This window comes from Ictalurus punctatus, chromosome 2, assembly GCF_001660625.3.
Source record: "Ictalurus punctatus breed USDA103 chromosome 2, Coco_2.0, whole genome shotgun sequence".
Classification (NCBI taxonomy): Eukaryota; Metazoa; Chordata; class Actinopteri; order Siluriformes; family Ictaluridae; genus Ictalurus; species Ictalurus punctatus.
Window position 1 is genome coordinate 25,718,387 of NC_030417.2, and position 20,328 is coordinate 25,738,714.

General features: G+C 38.3%; 1 protein-coding gene and 1 long non-coding RNA gene across 2 annotated transcripts; one reads left to right on the top strand and one right to left on the bottom strand.

The window, feature by feature from the left end:
- Positions 1-1,717: 1,717 nt before the first annotated feature.
- Positions 1,718-7,676, bottom strand: LOC128634918 (uncharacterized). The gene is made up of 3 exons (XR_008397845.1): positions 7,643-7,676; positions 6,561-6,631; positions 1,718-1,751 (listed from the first exon to the last, which is right to left on the bottom strand). It is a non-coding gene; the product is annotated as an uncharacterized LOC128634918 (long non-coding RNA).
- Positions 7,677-7,707: 31 nt separating this feature from the next.
- On the top strand, positions 7,708-15,313 carry ptger1b (prostaglandin E receptor 1b (subtype EP1)). Its single transcript, XM_017456190.3, has 3 exons — positions 7,708-8,247; positions 9,642-10,525; positions 14,044-15,313. The coding sequence occupies exons 2-3, from the start codon at positions 9,686-9,688 to the stop codon at positions 14,308-14,310; spliced, it is 1,107 nt and encodes a 368-aa protein (XP_017311679.1). The 5' UTR covers positions 7,708-8,247; positions 9,642-9,685; the 3' UTR covers positions 14,311-15,313.
- The last annotated feature ends 5,015 nt before the right edge of the window (positions 15,314-20,328 follow it).

A 20,328-nucleotide genomic window follows, 5' to 3' on the forward strand; every position in this document is an offset into this window, starting at 1 on the left:
AGTGCTGCCCACCAAATTTCCTGTTTGCCTGCTCACATGAAGTTGCCTGCATTTTTCCCTTGCCCTCATTCAAGTAGAAATTATACCCTGTCAGCTTTATTATTTTTGGTTCTTTTACTGTAAAGCTGCTGCTGTTATGGACACATTTTCCTGTGCTGACACAGCTGTAAATCTGTCAAAGTGAATTAGAAGAGAGGCTATCCCAGGAGCATTGTCTGAGGAAAGAATATACGCTGGATGGGATGCCAGTCCATTGCAGGGCTTCATGCATGCATACATACACTCACTCATTTGCACCTAGTCAGTCCACCCACTGGTATATTTTATGATAGTGCCAGGAAACCGGACAAAACCAAAGGAAATCCATGCGAACACAAACCACATGCCAAGTCCACACAGACATTTACATTTACTCATTTAGCAGACGCTTTTATCCAAAGCAACTTACAAATGAGAAAATACAAGTAGAACAGACAGTAATCTGAGCTCAGGATTGAACTGGGGTCCCAGGAGCTGTGGGGCTGCCTACTACCTGCTGCACCACTATGCCACCCAAGAGATGTTGTATTTGGAAAAGTGTGCATGAAAGATGTGTTTAAAATGGGAGGGATACAGTTGTATTACTAGCTATTAAAGCTATAGACATGGTTGTACACACTTTCTCATAATGCACTTCAATTTTAGAAAATATTGATATCTTAAATGTTTTAGTCAGAGTATTTACTCATACTGTTTGGGGTATGCTGCTAATATGCTATGAACAACCTTGGTGAGAAGAAAAACATCAAACCATAAGGTAGATGGGCTGCAACAGGCTCACCAAAATTGAACAGTTGAAAATTGGAAAAATGTAACCTGATATTTTTTCAGTCTTCAACTGCACACTTTGGCCTTTGATTAAAACAAATGTTTTTTTCTGGTGCCGTTAAGGTGATATCCAAGGGTTGATTATTTCTTATGAAGCATTTTCGGCATGTTTGGAAGAAATATGATCTGGAGTCTGATGGGGTTTTTTTTCTGTGGGTCTTAGATATTGTATTGCATTGTGTCTGAATTCATCTCAGTATATATTTTTTTAACTTTATGGTCATTTAGTAAGTAAGTAAAGCTTTATTTATATAGCACTTTTTAAAACAATGTTTACAAAGTGCTTTACAGAAGACATACAGGAAAACAATCAGTAGAAAAAAATAAATAAAAGGCTAAGCAAATAAAATTGAATAAATAAAAGAATACAAATAAAAACAAGTATGGAAATTAACTGTTTTGAGGAAAGGCCCCAGTGAACAAATGCGCTTTGAGATACTTTTTAGCAGTGCTAACTGAATCAACTGCACATAGGTTGTAAGGAAGAGAGCTCCACAGTTTAGGCCCATAGTGACTAAAGGCCGATTCAATGCTTTTCAGCTGCGTTTTGGGTACAACCAGCAGGTTGCAGTTGGATGACCTAAGTGATCTAGCAGGAGTATATTTAGTGATCATATGACAAAGGTATGTAGGAGCACTACCATGAAGACATTTGAAAATTACTACCAGGATTTTTAAATAAATTCTGTAAGACACAGGTAGCCAGTGAAGTGATTTAAGTGCCGGAGTGATACGATTCTTCAGTCTCGTACATGTCAGAATTCTTGCAGCTGCATACTGAACTCTTTGTAAGTGTTTAATGGAGCTCTTTGGGAAGCCAACCAAAACACTATTACAGTAGTCAAGTCCAGATGTAACAAATGCATGTATGAGTTTCTCACCATCTGTGGGGGAGAGAATATCACATATATTAGGGATGTTACAAAGGTATTAATATGCTGTTTTACAAACATACCTAATGTGTTTTTTAAAACTACGATCACTGTAAAACACGATCCCTAAATTCTTAATGCAGTAATTTGTCTTGAGAGACAAGGAGTCTAGATATGGTTTAAATAACCTTCTCTGTGCATCATTTGCAATAATAAGAACCTCTGCCTTATCTTTATTTAGCTGCAGAAAGTTCTGTAACATCTACAAGTTTATGCTCTCTATGCAGTTTACAAGGGTGCTAATCGACTTGAGGGCATCTAGTGCAAATGAGAGATAGAGTTGGTTGTCATCTGCATACTGATGGAAGGAGATGTTGTATCAATTAATTACACCAGCTACTGGAAGCATATATAAGTTACATAACAAACGATCTGAAATTGAGCCTTGGAGAACACCACAAGATATCGCATAAGGTCTGGAGGTGTGTAAACTGCTGGAAACTCAGCAGGATTCTTTATTGTAAAACATCAAGAGCATCAGTCTACAGGTCAGAACATTTCATCTTGTGCTGCAGTCATCAAGTCTAAGTCGTCAATTCAGTTACTGGGACAGAGGCACTAAGAACTAACACATACCAAAGATGATTGCTTCAGTAAGCCATTCTTGTTTGACTCAGAAAAAGGTGAAAAGGATCTGACAGAGACCTCTATTTAACAACTCTGATAAATAAGTTTTAAAAAATAAGTGAAATATACAGCTATGCACATTCCACAGACAAAGGTCCGTTAGGACGGCACAAACCCAGCGCCCCCCCCCCTCCATTTGCAACTGTATTCATATGCAAACGACCTTCATTAGTTGCTGGGGAACGCCCATGGTAAACAACATAAGATGCATATGCAGGTTCAAGCATAATTTATTTGGAGACAAGCTTTGCATTTTGGGACATGACAGGATCAGCAACAAAATCAGAAGACGCTTTGGACCACTGGAAGCGCGTGACCTCATCTTGGAGGGCATTCTGAGTGTTGATGACCGCTCCTCAGATCCAGAGATTGAACCTGATGAGGAACACTGTCATTTTGAGCTTTGACCTGATCCAGCTGAGGATGAACTGTGAGTAAATATAAACATTTCTCACTGAAAAACTCGGAGATTTGCATGTTGTGCAGGCAGATGTTTGGCTGTGTTTTAGCTGTGTCTTGTGTTGGCTAACATTCAGTGACATTTCTAATGCAACATTTTCCAAAATGTTTATTGTTGTATATTTACAGGGCTGAAGATGCACCAGAGGTGTCTTGCTTTGGTCCTTTAGTGCCTTGCATGCCATCAAAGAGCAAGGCCAGCTCAGCACAAGCAGCTCAGCCATCGCAGTCATGGCAGACAGACACAGATGCTGATGGGGCTCTGCCAAAAATGCAGCTGAGTGCAGCAGACACTCCCCCACTCTGGAACTGTTCAAGCTGTTCTTCTCAGAGGGGACTGTCAAGACACTCTGACAGCACCAACAAACAAGCTGCCAAGAGAGTTGAAAAGGGCTACAAGTACCCACGGACTCCTGTGATCACTGAGTTTTACAAGTACATTGGACTGGTTATATACATGGGTATGATAAGGATGGAGCACATCAAAGACTACTGACGACAGAAACATTGACTACACTGTGCCATACCCAGCTACAGTGATGCCCAGGGACAAATACAGAAGGATTTCCTGGAATGTTCACATGAATGATCCAGAGACGGATGCTGAAAATGACAAGAAAAATGGTACATAAGCACATGACTGCATCTTCAGAGCAAGACCTTTGCTGGACATAATTCAGAATGCTTGCAAAGCCTTCTATAACCCTCGCAGGAATATATCTGTTGCTGAAAGGATCTGTGCTGAAGGCACACACAGGAATGACCCAATATATGAAGTCCAAGCCAACAAAGTGGGGCTTCAAGTTGTTTGTATTAGCTGATTCAAGAAAGGGATACACTGTAGATTTTGCTGTGCACACAGATAAAAACAACTTCCCTACAGCACAAGGACTCTCATATGACTGTTATGTCACTGGTGAATCGTTCCTACCTGGGTTCTGGCTATCATGTGTACACAGACCATTTCTACACAAGTCCAAAGCTCTTCATGGACTTGTATGAACAAGAGATTGGTGCTCGTGGTGCGTACAGAACGGCACTCACACCAAATCGAATGCACTGGATAAGAAGGCCGGCAAAGACCATACTTTGCTAAATTGATTTGATTGTTGCTTGTGATATTTGATTGTTTCCAATAAACAATATGCCTTGGACTTATATGTGACTGCCATCGTCAGTTTATATACTTGCATTTATGTTTTTCTGGCTTTTGAGCATGTTTAGCGTTTATGCAGTCTGTGTACATACTATAAATAATGTGGTGATTCAAATAAATGCCATAAGTTAACTTTTGTCTTCAGCTGTTGTCTTTACTACACTTTGGCATTCCCTTTTGAACCAACCCTTTTGTTTTAGGGTGTGTGTGTTGGGGGTTGGAGGGAGGCATTACCTGGACTGACCTGTGAACAACTGCTTTTGCATATTCAGGGTAGAAAGCCATTAGCCCTCCTACTACTTTTGATCCCAAAACAGTAGGGACATACAATTTTAAATGTCCATTTAATTGTCCATATAAATCGAGCACATGAAAGTGTTTGTGGTTGATGCATACTCAAGACTTAACAGAGTCACCTCAAGTGACCAAAACGGTTCATCATAATGGATAATTATTTTTATTTATTTTTAAACATTTCCCCACAGTTCTGAAACTACATTTTACAAAAGGTTAATTTCAGTTATTTATTTTTAATGTACCATCATGAAACACATTACTTAGATATTATGGTAGGTTAACTTTTTTTTTCTTTTTTTTTTTTTAAACAGTGCTTACATTTGTTAAAATTGACAACAATTCCCCAGGAATTTATCAGAAATCTGATGACTGCAACACACTCAAATAAAATTACAGACTCTTAACGGTTTTCATGAGGAGTACTTGTACCTTTTAATTATATTCACTGTAGAAGGTGAAATGCCCAAAGTCCTACCAATTTGTCTTTGGGGAACGTTGTTCTCCAAGTGTTAGATTATTCTCTGACACATCTGTTGGCAGAGCCTCGACCGATCTGCGCTCTTTAAGGATTAGGCCTTTTTTTGGGGGGGGGGGCTCCTTATGTACTGTGTTATTATGTACTGTGTTATCCTTATTGCATGCATCAATTTCAAAATAGATATTTATCTTCAAAACACTATGCAGTTGGTTAGGTAAAACATCAAATACCTTGTCTTTATACATTTTTCTTTAAACACAGGTCAAAGCACATTTACAAATCACTCCTCTTTGTTTTTATTAGCATTTTCCCTACTGTCCCAACTTTTTTTTCAGAATTGGGGTTGTAGAATTGACAGATTACCTGAATCCTTATTTTGTTGCAGATCATTTAAAACTTTTAGAAGAGCAGTTTCTGTGCTATGGTTGGACTGAAAGGTGGCCTGAAATGTCTCATCGAGATTATTGATATTGAGATAATTAATGAGTTGTATGGACACAACTTTTTAAATTATTTTACCAAAAGGTAGGTCTGTAGTTACTGATCACAGAAGAATTAAGATTGTTTCTCTTCAGCAAAGTCCTAACAATAGCTGTCTTAAAGGTGTGTGGAAAAATTCCTTGCTGGAGGGACAGATTAACAATGCTCAGGATGTCTGGTTAAAAAAAAAAAAAAAAAATCCAAGAGAGCAGCTAGAAGAATTCATAAGTGATAACCAGGGCAAGCATGTTAGGGCTGACCATTGCAAAAGACAATAAATTACATTTAACAGCAGTAGGTGGAGAGTTAGAAAAACATACCAGCAGGACAAGTGCTATGATAGTAATTTTATCACTGAAGAAAGCTGCAAACTCATTGCACTTTTCAGTTGTGAAAAGGTCTGATGATATTTGAGGTGAGGGGTTTAGCAGTCTGTGGTGGAGAATGGAAATCTGTAGTTGTCTTTGTGGCTGTCAATTAAATTTGAAAAGTAAGATTTTCTAGCATTTGGTTATTAAGTATTCTCAAGTTATTTTTATAGATAGCTTGGTGTGCTTTCATGGCTTTTCTGCTCTTCTGCAGTCTCTTTTTAGTCTTACAATGGAGGTACTGTTTCTCCAAGGGTCACCTTTAATTATCACAGAGACATTTTTTGCGTTTAAGGGGGCAACAGAGATAATACATTTGGTCAGCCTGACACTAAAGTGGTAAAAAGTAAGACTAATGGAAAGTCTAGCTGTGTAAATTCAGGAAAATTCTGTGACATTTTAGGGAAACAAAATGTGTAACCTATAATGGTGTTTTGCAATCTATAAAGTTAATTAACTTGCTGCTAAGTAAAATAGCTAGATATTTTGGTGGGATAGCAAACATTAATACAGTGTGAGAATAAACACAGCATTTCAGAAAAGTTTATAATACAATTAATTAGCTTTATATAATCTAGTTAATTCTGCCATCTATTGAGTGGGTGTGATTAATGATCAGTGGACTTGTGGCTCCAAATTCCAGTTGACCAATAGACACCTAAATATATCTGTGCCAAAGCAACGCAAGCATAGTAAAAATAGTGATTTATGATTTTATAACCCCCATCCTTAAAAAGAAAAAAACAAATACACACACCAAGCAGGCAGATCTGGCTTGCATTAATCCCCATGTGACTGATCCATCATGTTGAAAATCGGGGTGGAATTACATGGAAAGAATTATCCTTCCCTTTCATAACACATTTGCTTCCAGTTTAGACTTATTGTCGATTTACCTTGGGCCTAGTGGGAAAAACCTTCACAGCTGCTGGTACCCATCTGCACCACTACCACACAGACTTCTGTGCTGTAACAGAGCAAAAACCTATTTTTTCTTTTTCCTTTTTAAAGAAGTAATTTAAGTGCAAAATTGTTCAATTCAAATATTAGGTTAATTGTTTAAATGGTTTCATGTGTACTACTGGCCACTTTAATAGGAACACCAGTACCCTTGCTTATTCATGCAGTTATCCAATCAAGTAATAGCAGTGCAATTAATTAAATCATGCAGATACAGGTCACAAAACTGTCCAGTTTTGGTGAGCCTGAGTCTGCTGTAGCCTCAGATTCCTATTCCTGTAGCTGACAGGAATGGAACCTGATGTTGTCTTCAGCTCTTCTGGCATGTTATGTGTTTTGAGATGCTTTTCTGCTCACCAAGGTTGTGAAGAAGAGTTCAGTTCAGTATTTCAGTTATGATGGACTTCCTGTCAGCGCAAACCAGTCTGGTCATTCTCTTCTAATCTCTCTCATCAACGAGTCATTTCCACTCACAGAACCGGATGTTTGTTGATTTTGTACCAACTCTAGAGGCTGTTGCATGTGAAAATCCCAGGAGATCAGCAGTTTCTGAAATACTCAAACCAGCCCGACTTGTATGTTATGATCAAAGTCACTGAAGATCACATCTTCCCCTATTCTTATGTTTGATGTGAATATTAAATGGAGCTCTTGATCTGTATCTGCATAATCTTATGTACTGCACTATTACCACTTGATTGGCTGACTGGATAATTGCATGAATATGCAAATGTATTCATGTGTTCCTAATAAAGTGGCTGGTAAATGTATTTTAGCTATTTATTGCATCAGTAGAGCTTTTTGTTACTAAACTTTCAACCAACAGAACACGAGGTCCTAGTGGACACTGAGGTGTTTAAACCCATTTAACCCATTTGATTCAAGTGACCAGTTAAATTGGATAATAACTATAAAAACTTAATAACTCTGAAAATATTGGGTTGTAATTTTTCCAAACGAAATAAAAAATATATTTATATCGCCGACTCTACTGTACTCATATAATTAATTTGCATACATAGGCTACACGTGTATATATCAGAAGATCCTCGTGGTGTTTACTACCAAAACTGTTTCCGGTTTGAGGACGTTGTTCAATTTCCACAGTTATCGGGTTCTAAGAAACAAAACTATGGAGGAGAAATAAGGCACATAACATTAGTGTTTGTCTACGTAAGAGCTATTTTGCTCAGTATTTTGACGGTGTACGCTATGGCCGAAACAAAGTACCGTTAGTGTGTATAAAACGGCACTATTCAGCAGTGTGTTTGTGGTCTGCTCAGTATAAAAGCGCTGGAGCTCCTGAAGCTGCAGCTCATTGGACAGCGCGCGGCTGGAGCACGAACACTGCGGAGAACCCACTGATCTGTTCTTCTACAGGTTCGTTTCGCTCGTGCTGTTTGAGAAGAGGCTCTTCCTCGAAAATGAGGTTCGTTTTACAGAGGAGAACTCTTCGTTTGTTCCTGAATGCCATTTTTTCTAGAAGCTGGACTTTATATAATGGACTAAAGACAATTGGACATTGATTTTTTTTTTCTTCAGAAGGAAGATACTTATGTTCTTTTGGGGATTGTTGATTTTCCAAGCCTTTTCAGGTGGGATGAAGCCGCATATGACCTAATGGTAGGTTTAGTAAGACTAACTTAATCCATTACATCTGTCTGATCATAGGATAAAACTTGTTTTCATCCACTGATGTTAAATGAGAAAAGGCTACACTTCACACATATGGGGTATGTCTTACTTACAAATACACACACAAAAAAAGCCACAACTTTGACAAACCTAATTACACAATTTAGTACTTCTCGAACAATGTCTAGGTGAAAGGGGAAACAAACATGGTTCCTCTAATTAAAATAATTTATTAGACTATTAAGCATATCAGCCTACATGCACTCATGTTGGTTAACTGCCTAAGTGTGCTCTTATAGCTGCTGGTAATAACAGCGTTTTAACAGTGCAAACATCTGTTTGTAAAAACACAGCGAGCATTCAGATCTGTTTTTGTACATGTAATTTCAGAGAGTCCAGGGTTTACTCCGCTGCAAGACACTGATGTGTTGAAACTTGCTCAGCATTTTTGACTGATGGCCCAGTAGTATGCATGAAGAAGTCACAAGAGAGTCTATATTTTTTATGGACCAAAGCTGAAAATTCATTTAAAAGAAAATTACATTAAAATAAATCAAGTGTTTATACAAATGAATGTAAACGTTCTTATAGCATCGTAAGTTAAAAGAGACAAAAATGTAACTTGAAATCTTTTAAGGGCCATTGATGTTAAGCAAAAACTTTATGCAAAAATGGTCTAGGTTTATGGAATATTTTCCTAAATAGACCACTAGCTTTAATATTCCCCCCCAAGCACACACAGTATAAGCTACTTGTGTCTGACCCTTTACTGCGACCCAACCGCTATTTGGGTAGGTGCGTAAAACATATGAAACTTTCTTTTAGGAAATTCTAAGATCTAGGGAGCCCTAAAGTCACCTTAAATGGCTATGTTTGTTTTGGACAGAAGTTTATTAGCCCATCTGAATATGCTCACTTGCACTTCAAACTGTAGCCCTTTATATTAGTGGTGTGTGAAAATAACAGCAAAACACTCCTAAGATAACATTTAAATTTAATGCTTTATTAATAATTGTAAGTACATTTTATTCAGCTTATTTGATGTATATAATACTTAAGGAAAATATCTTGGCTTTTAGACATAAATGATAATTCATGAACATGAAAAATGTAATGCAGTATTTAAATGATTCTGTGAGGCTGCAGTTGTTTCCCACTTAGGAATACTCTCTGCACATGGAATATATAAGTTGCTAATTAAAATACTTTTTTGGTTAATTTTATATAACCATGCACAGTAACCACAGAATGAATGTATGATTATATGTGCTTTTATTAAAAAGCTATATAATCTAATTACCTAATCTTACTGAATCACTTAATATCAAACAATGCTGCTGGGATAGTGTTTTGATCTTCTGCCTTTTCTTTTTGCCCCCTAGCTGTGTTATTTATTGAGATTCATCTGTGCGCTCTCATTGTGGAGATGTTATCCATGTATCATTGCAACTTCTCGGCACCCAGTGCCATATCACCCCTCTCCAATCAGACCCAGGCTGTGGGGAACATGGCAGCCGTGGGTCATACGGAAAACCTGACAAACACAAACCCTGTGGTCGCTGGCCTTTCCATGACCCTGGGTGTCCTGTCCAACATCATAGCACTTTTCATCTTGGCCAAGGCATATGCCCGACTGCGCAAACGCTCAAAGGCCACCTTCCTTCTCTTCGCCAGCTCACTAGTGGCCACAGACTTGGCTGGTCATATCATCCCTGGTGCTGTGGTGCTACACCTCTACTCAAATGGCGTTGGGACGAATGCTCCCCTCCATGCTGATGCCACCTGCCAGTTCTTAGGTGGCAGTATGGTCTTCTTCGGCCTGTGTCCACTTTTCCTTGGCAGCGCCATGGCAGCTGAGCGGTGTCTGGGTGTCACACAGCCACTTCTCCATGCTCGTCTTGTCTCGGGGACTCGCACCAAAATGGCCTTGGTGCTAATCTGGCTGGCAGCACTTGCTATAGCCTTGCTGCCTGTTGTGAGGCTGGGAGAATACACCTATCAGCACCCATGGACTTGGTGTTTTATAAAGGTATTAGGGGAAATTACGGACACAGATGTGGCTTTCCTGCTGTTATTCTCGGCATTTGGATTGGGCTCATTGACCATGTCCTTGGTGTGCAACACGGTTAGCGGCATCACCCTGGTGCGGGCACGCCTGCGCAGGAGGAAATGCCACCGTAGGACAGCACAGTCGCATGACATAGAGATGGTGGCACAGCTCCTGGGGATCATGATCACTTCCTGTATTTGCTGGAGCCCCCTGCTGGTAAGTATGAGTAGATCTGGATGTGTATAATCTCTATTCACAGCAGCCTACAGTGTATATTGTTCATTATTTGCATTTACATAATTGTGCTGGCACTTAAAACCAAAAAACGAGTTTCATTCAAGAAGATTGTGTCTATGCAGGACAACTAATATAAAATTTTACCATATGAGCACATAGACTACATTTACATTTGCACAATTCTGATATTTTGGCCCAGATCTGATTTTTTTTTTTTTTGTCCTGCCTGTTTACATATAATTAAGACCTGACATATATCAGATTCCCTTGTTTACACAATTGCCCATCATCACATCTTTGTAGAAAGGACATGTGATTCTGTTGTTTGCAGTGCAATTTAGCCTCTTTGTATTTTGACTTTAATTTTATGATGGTAGTAGAGCCAGGACAAACTGTATTTTTGATGTACCATTGCTGATTTCTGTATATACCTGATTTATTTTATTTTTTTGAATGGCTGTATATAAAACATTTTATTTCATCTCCACTGACTGCCCTCCATGATTCATGATTCACGTGTGCCATTTGAGCATCAAATGATTTTTGGCCTACCAAAAAAAAAAAAAGAAAAAACAACAACAAAGAGGATAGCTTAAAGAAGAATTAAAAGGAAATTTGGATGTGAGCTTTTATGTGGGAATCAAATGACCAGATATCTGATATGTTCCAGATTTATAAACTCATTGGAATGCGGCCCATATTAGATGTGAAAAATCTGATCTTGGCTGTTTAAACGTACATAACAATATCTAATATTTGTCAGACATCATTGGAATTTTTTTTTTATTTGTTTGCAATGTAAATGCAGCCTTAAATCAAGGATTATATCAGAATGTAATGTCTTGACTATCACTCAATGCTCCACACCATAAAAATAGGTTCTAGGAAACAGATGGTGTGAAATAAGAGGAGGTTTACATGGCAATTTTAAACCAAGTAACCTGAAACTTGTGTTAAATATAAACAGTCCTCTTGATTTATATGAACCTTGATCTGGAAATGTGGTCATCCAATTTAAATCGGGCCTGGAGTGTAAAACTGGCAAATGAAATAAACAGTTAAAAACAGGTATCAGTGTGATAATAAATATCTAGCTCCAGGCGGCACTGTTTCAATGCTGATGGGTGGATTGGCTATGCTAAATTGCCCCTAGGTGCGTGTGTGTTGTGCCTTGCGATGAACTGGTGTCCTATCCTGAGTGAGTTCTCCTGCCTTGTGTCCAGTGTTAACGAGAGAGGCTCCTGATCCTCCCTGACCCTGACTAGGATAAAGCAATTATTAAAGATGAATGAATGAATATCCAGTTCCCGTTACTGATTACAACACACTGGTGGAATGCATGTGACTCATCACAGAGTGTGCGCATATGATTTGTAGGATTTGCCAGACCACTAACAAGGCACCTGGCTGGATTTTTATATGTTTGTTATGATAGTGGATTGCAATAGATGTGCTGTTGAATGCTTACAAATCAGAGGCTACATTTGTAACTATGACAATTATTTGTAGGCTGTTGTTGCCAAGTCTATTTAGATTTTAAAGTGGCAAGATCCCTTGGGATAGTGTTTACTTATCCTGTTGCTCCGGTACCGCTACACTGCACATTTTGGTATTTTTTTTTCTGCTCCCAACACACCTCCTTGATCTCCTCTAACTAACAAGACATTCATTTATTTAAAATGTCTGTGTTAGAGCAGTGAAAACAGTAGAATGTGCACTGAAGAGGTATTTCAGGACCAGATTCAGGAAATACTGACTCATAAGGGTTTTTTTCTTTTCCAAATGTGTTTGTCTTTAAGACCTTCGTAGCCCTTTAGTATAATTATTATAGTTTATAGTAAATGCATATTACATCACATTGTATACTTGGTTTTTTTTTTTCCTTTTGTTTTTTACTGTTTTAGGCTGAAATTAATCCTTCTATTTTATTAAATGCCAACATGACCTGCTTATTCTCCATGACCAAAGGTATGTGGACAGCTGACCATCACACCCATATGTGGTTCTTCCCCAAACTGTTGCCATAAAGTTGGAAGTAAAGAATTGTATACAATGTTTTTGTATGCTGTAGCATGACAATTTTCCTTCACTGGAACCCCAAACTTGTTATACCATGCGAGCTCCATGAAGACATGGTGTGTTAATATTGGAATCGAAGAACTCGAGTGGCTTGCACAGACCCTGACCTCAACCCCACTGAACACCTTTGGGATGAACTAGAATGCAGACTGCACCCCAGGCCTTCTCACCCAACCTTACTAATGCTCTTGTGGCTGAATGGAAACATCCCGACAGGCACACAGCAAAATCTAGTGGAAAGCCTTCTCAGAAGAGCGGATGTTATTATAACACCATAGAAGGAAATAAATCTGGAATGGGATGTTCAACAAACACATATGGGTGTGATTGTCAGATGTCTGCCATATAGTGTACTTACCTGCTTTTGTTTTTTAATCACAATTGGAACAAAATATTAAATTTTTTCAACTTAATGCTATATACACTCACCATCCACTCTATTAGGAACACCTGAACATTCATGAAATTATCCAATGAGCCAGTCACGCAGGGAAAACACTGTAGTGAGCAGAAATGTATCTCAGAATGCAGAACACATTTAACCTTGATCTTTAGGAGAATGTGGAACCTAATGTGTCTTCTGCTATATCAACAGAAGACATATTAGGTTCCACTCCTGTCAGAAAGGAACAGGAATCTAGGGCTACAGTGGGCACAGACTAGACAGTTGAAGATTGGAAAAACCACCAGGTGCTCTTTTCCAGTCTTCGAACATTCAGTTGCCCACTGTAGCCTCAGATTCAATGCTCACCATGGCTGTAAAAAGTGGTTATTTGAGTTACTGTAACCTTCTTGTCAGCTCAAACCAGTATGACTATTCTCCTCAACAAGGCATTGCCACTCTGCATGTTTTTTGTTTTCACACGATTCTGTGTAAACTCTAGAGAAAATCCCAGGAGATCAGCAATTTCTGAAATATTCAAAATAGCCTGTCTGGCACAGGCAACCATGAAACGGTCACTGAGCTTTCATTTGTTTCTTCATTCTGCTTGATGTGAACATTAACTGGCACTCTTTACAACATTTATGTTCAGACAGTTTTGAAATTGAAGAATTTAAAAAGGTCTCTGTAAATATGTAACGAAATCGGTATTGTAGCTGCTTCTTCTCTTAGTCATTATCAAACCTGCAATTAACTAGATATCTCCCATCAGGATCCCTATGTATGAGTGGGTGATTTGTGTCTATATTAGTTTCTATACTAAACCTATTATAATTGCTAATAATTTAGTAGTATAAAGTAGTATAGGGTATACTTAAATAATTTTTACAATTGTGAGAAAAAGAGATTGAGTCAATAGTGCATCCATTGCTATTCTACTGTCAGATAATAAACCAAAAATGGGCTCTATCATTAAACTTTATCTAAGCCAAACAAACTACATATGAGTATCCATGGCTTGTGTTCTGTGTTGCAGATCTTCGGCTTGATGTCAGTCACAAATCACCACAATGGCTCCCAAGAGGAAGACATGTACTATAAGAAACTGATGGTGATGGGGGTACGTCTGGCCTCGTGTAACCAGATCCTGGACCCATGGGTTTACATCTTGCTGCGGCGAGCGGTCCTCAGAAAGATCTATCAGCTCACCACTGGCCGCACTGATATGAGAGGCAGCACTTTCCGTCGCTGGGAGATCAGCTCCTTACAGAGCTCTGAGAAAAACACCATCAAACGGATCTAACAGAGAGGATGAACAGAAGAGGGTGGATACAGTGGACAGCATCTGGATAATTTTCCTGTGCTCTGTAGTGCCTTGCAGTGTATGTGCTTTGTGCTATTAGCCAAGGCAGATGAAGGAAGAATATACAGGAGCTGAGGGCAGTGGTCGCTGAATAGTTTTGTTCTAAGGACTGGATGATGCTAAGTTCAAATCACATAACTGCCATTGAGAGAGACACTTAATTTGCAACTGCTTTGTTAAATCACTTTGGAGAAATGTAAATAGTAATCCAAGTTGTGCCAGCAGTTTAGTCTCATATTGGTTCTTTGCCATAATGACTTTTCAATGCCTTCACCATAGAGGCCAATGTTGGTCTCAACAAATGTGAATAATTTTATTTTATAGACCGGGATTCATATGCTTCCCTATATGTCCCCACATTATTGGCTAATGGATGGGACACTTATTAGCTACTAACAGCATAATAGTGGAGGTTTGCAGAATACCTGCCTTAAAGATACTTAATATAAAGTTGATATCATACATGCTTAATAAATTCATGACGGAATGAATGACACATGACTGGATCTGGGGCATAAAAAAGATAAAACAATCCAAACAAATTCTTTTCATAAAAACCTACAGATATTTGCATTTTTACCACATACTTCCATTTACATGGATATTGGGACGCTTAAGAGAATGGTCACGCTAAGCTAGAAGTTGCTTGTGTCTTTCAAGATCTAAATATTGTAAATATTCTATTAGTGACTCAAAGTAAAGGCAGAGCTTTTACTTGAATTGTATTCATAGTGAGATGTAATTATATCTGTATTTATTGCCTGTTTTGTTTCCCTAATTATGTGACCTGAAAAGTAATCTAAATTGTATAAAATCTACGAATATAATAAATTGTGTCACTTTCCTCTTTTTGTTTTATGTATCATCGTCAAATGTACTAATTACACATGCACAAGCATAAGGTAATCCTTCCGGGCAGTAAAATGAATGGAAAATACTTTGATGACAGTGACATATTTCTGTAGTTATTTACTGTGGTCTGTTCTGATTTTTAAACCCCTTGTACAATCGCATGAATAAGTATGTAATACTTTTCAAGCAAATGTCAAATCTGAAACAGTGTGTAAATTTTACAATTTACTTACATTTCCTAAATTAATTCCTTACCTCCAGAATATAAGGGCCCCATTAGAAGAATTCCAAGTATGGCTTTTTGAAAGTAGACATAATTCATAGTCTGGTTTTGGCTCATCTTAGCGATGAAAGCATGTTTCAGGAGATCTAACAGCTCAGGTTACTGTCTGCTTGCAGTTTCACATGGTCTGTCCATGTCAGTTTCCTCTGGTTTCTCCTGGGGGAAATAAATAAATAAATAAAATATGCAGGTAGTTGGATTAGGTACTCTAAATTGCCCATAGGTGTGAATGTGTGTGCACGTTGCCATGTAATAAACTGGAATCCCATCCAGGGTAAACTCTTACACCTTGTACCCAGTGTTGTATTGGCTCTGGATCCACTTCAACCCTGACCAGAATAAAGCAGTTATGGAAGATGATGGCGGCTGTGGCTCAGTTGGTAGAGTGGGCTGTCCCCTAATCCACTAATCCACTAGTTGGCGGTTTGATTCCCAGCCCACATGACCACATGCCAAAGTGTCCTTGAGCAAGACGAAAGGGAAGCAAGAGCTCCCAATGGCAAGTTAGCGCCTTGCATGGCAGCTCTGCTACCATTGGTGTGTGTGTGTGAATGAGACACAGTGTAAAGTGCTTTGGATAAAAGCACTATATAAGTGCACCATTTACCATGATGATGGTCTGCGCTTTGAGCCCATTGTGGCCCATTGTGATCAAACAATGTGAAACATATTAAATTGAATCAAGCTAACCATGTTTACAAACCTTCACACTGGCTTAAGCATTTTAACAATATACTAGCTGTATTTGTTCCAGATGTGTGTAAAAATGCCTTTTTTTTATCTTATTTTTTTTAAGTGGCAAAAAGTCTATCTGGTTGTGAGGAGTTCATGGAGATGCTTCATTATGCTGCACTGCCCCCTACTGCTCTTGAACCCATATTGAAGGTCAATAACACACAGTGGGATAAACTAAAACACTAAAGTAAATTAGAATATTTTATATTATCTCTCATTAGAAATCTAAAACACAAGGCTAAGAATGGTTTTAATTTTAGATAACTTCTCCAAATCAGATTTGATCAGCCATAAGAGCCTACAGATTTCATCTTCACAAGATCTGAGAAATACAACAACTCCAAAAACAGCATGGAAAATGCACAAAAACCTCTCAAAAAGAATCATTTGAAAATTCAGTTCTGTACTGTACTATATTGAAAACACATTATTAACACATTATTTGATGTTTTGCTTTGTGAATTTAATTCATTTTTGAAAATATACACTAATTTCAAATCTGATGACTACAATACACTCCAAAAAAGTTGGGACTGTTTATCACTGTGTAGCATCACCTTTTCTTTTAATAACACTTATTAAGAGTTTGGGCACTGAAGATACCAGTTGGTTAAGTTTAGCAAGTGGAATTTCCCCCCCATTCATCCATTATGCATTTCTTATGCTGCACAACTGTATAGGGCCTTCATTGCCTTACTTTGCACTTCATAATGCACCACACATTCTCAATCGGTGACAGGTCAGGACTGCAGGCAGGCCATGCTAGCACCCACATTCTCTGCTTACGCAACCATGCGCTTGTATTCCAGACAGAATATGGTTTGGTGTTGTCCTGCTCTGGGTGGCAGCATATGTTGCTCCAAAATGTGTACATATCTTTCTGCATTAATGATGCCCTCACAGATGTGCAAGTTACCCATGTTATGAGCACTAACACACCCCCATACCATGACAGATGCTGGCTTTTGGACCTGACGCTGATAACAGCTTGGATGGTCCTTTTGATCTTTGGCAGAGAGAAAATGACGGCTGTTTTGTCCAAAAACTATTTGAAATGTTGTCTCGTTGGACCACAAAACACGATTCCACTGTGCTACTGTCCATCTCAGATGAGACCGAGCCCAGAGAAGTTGGCAGCGCTTCTGGACAGTGTCAATGAATGGCTTCTGTTTTACATAGTAAAGCCTTAACTTGCATCGGTGGATGCAGCGGCGAATGGTGTTGACTATCAAAGGTTTACCAAAGTATTCCCGAACCCATGTCAGGATATCCATTACAGACTCATGATGGTTTTAAGACAGTGACGTCTGATGGATTGTAGATCCCATGCATTCAAAAGAGGTTTTCAGCCTTGCCCTTTACGCGCCGAGATTTAACCGGAAATATTTTTATATTGTGCACTGCAGAAGGTGAAATGCCCAAAATCGTACCGATTTGTCTTTGGGGAATGTTGTTCTCGAGGTGTTGGATTATTCGCTGATGCATCTGTTGGCAGATTGGTGAGCCTCAACCAATCCTTGCTCTTGAAGGACTAGGCCTTTTTTGGAGGCTCCTTATATACTATGATTAGACTTAATTAGATTGCCCCACCTGTTTCACATCACCTTCTTATTTCAACTTGTCACATTGCTATTAGTCCTAAATTGCCCCTGTCCCAACTTTTTTGGAACATGTTGCATGCATCAATTTATAAATAAACGTTTATTTTTGAGAAAAAAACAAACAAACTATGCAGTTGATTAGGTAAAACTTCAAATATCTTGTCTATGTACGTTTTTTGTTTAAATACAAGTGAAAGTATTTATATAAATTTATATTTATATAAATATTATATCGGTTATTGTATATATCTTTATATAGTTCTATTTTTTTCTACTTTGTACTTTATGTGTTGTGCTCATTTAAGTATAGGAAGCACCTGTAAGTCGGAAACAAATTCTTCATGTATGCAATCATCCTTGGCCAATAAAGATGTTTCTCATTTCTGATTTTTCTGATATGAGTGCAGGCATGTGACTGCTCATTTACATGTAATGACAGAAAGGGAACTGTAAAGACCAATTCACAAAACATTCAGATTATCCTTGTTTTATATCACCACATATATTGACAATACAAACAAGTTGTTGACATCTTTGCCAGCTGGTAAGTGCTGGTATTAATGCTTCTCCATAATGATTTTGAAAGAAAATAACACAACTGTAAGGCAATTAGAAAACCTCAAACATTTATTGATCAATATAGCCATGTAATAAGGATGGAACCTAACAGCTGGCAAATGCAGTCTATCACTACACAGGCTGTGGTATTTTACAAGAAATGTAACAAATGGTAATAAATGTTCAACCATACAATTTTTTTGTAATGGACATCTAAACTGAAACTGTGTTTCTAACATTAAAACTCTATGCAAGATTACAGCCTCCCAACGAAGCAACACGTCTGTGAATAAAAGATTTAGCACATCACTACTGTAAGTAATGAGGTGTCTACTGTCATCCTTCTTTCTTTTTATTCAAGTGACAGATCTGACCTGAGTGAGTTTTATAGCTAACTAGCTAGCTGCCTTTAAATGGGGTTTTTGAGCAGTGATGTACAGAAGCATGGTGGTGTTATATAATTGCATTAAGATATTTAACTGGGATTTTGAAATACTTAAGCTCCAAATCTGTTTTTACCATCCACGAGAGAGTGGACATTTCCAGAGGAAAAGCCAACCCCTTTATTGAATGCAATGCTTGCTCTTATGTGCATTTGTGGAATACAGTGAGGAATAATCCCTAAATGGACAAAGCCCTGTACCGCTGTGTTCATGTTAATACACATCATTAATAACAATGAAAAAGTGATTGTGCAAAACACGGATAATCCTCCCTGCTGTTCAAGCAAACTACAGAATCATAAGGAGGAAGGGACATGTGAGGAAAATGGTATTTTGAGGTAAAAGGGCAATTTTAAGGTTCTATCCCGTGTAGTTTCATAGCTGTCTAATGAAGATGATTACTCCAGCCACACAGGCAAACATCTGGTTATTCAAAATAAAATTCACATTGTAATGGTGGTTAATCAGGCCGGTGCAAAAGCAGCCACATGCTAAAGTTTTCCAATCATAAACCTAATTAATGATGTTTTTTGTTATAACATGATTGAGACTGCTTGCAATAGACAGGTGAAAAGACTGAATGTTAAAAATATGAGTGACAGACAAAGTCAAGCTAGAGACCAAATTTCACTGAAATGCAAAAACTAAAATAGAAAGCAACAAGATGTACAGGAATAGAAGAGGGCAGGACACAGTAAGGATAGGATGACACAGAATGGACGTCTGAATAGACAAAACCAGTGATTCACAGATCAATTTAAACCTTACTGCTGACACACATCAGATCCATTAAAATGCCTTTTATTTAAAGTGTGCACTCTATGTGTACAAAGCCTTACATACTACTATACCATTTCAAAACAAAGCATGTTATAGTTGTTTAATTCTCATGTTCACTGTTATGTTGATATTTCTCTTGGTGGGTTCCTAATGTTGCTCCAAAATGAAGTTAATTTACTACATGGCTCCAGGAATAAAGAATAATTATTTTTGCCATAATAACAGCTGTCGCAAGCACTAGATTGAACATTAATGCAAGAGGTTTAATATAACACACAGGAATAAACAATAGACCAGCATAATGAAGCAAGGAAACAAAGCAACAGTAGCAAAAAGAAATCTCGAATAAACACATAGAGGAAGGTGTCTAGGAGGGCAAAAAACATGCTCACAGGAATGAGCACTGAATGTGAAAGGTGTTTAACTAGTTCATGGTTAACAAGTTCCAGGTGTTAAAACTCAGGGTAGAAAGAGCAATGATTCATGACAGTGCAGGTCTGTGACAGAGGTACAGTATTGCAAGTAGTGTTGGTGCTTCACAGATCCAGGGGTCAGGGGTTCAGTTCTGAGCCCCATGTACTTGAGGTTTCCTTAGGCCTCAGGGTTCTCTGGTTTTCTTCACCTCCCAAAACCATATGGATTGGTGGATTAGTGTCTATGTATTGTCGTGTAACTGACTGCTCCCATCAAGTGTGTATTCAGGTAT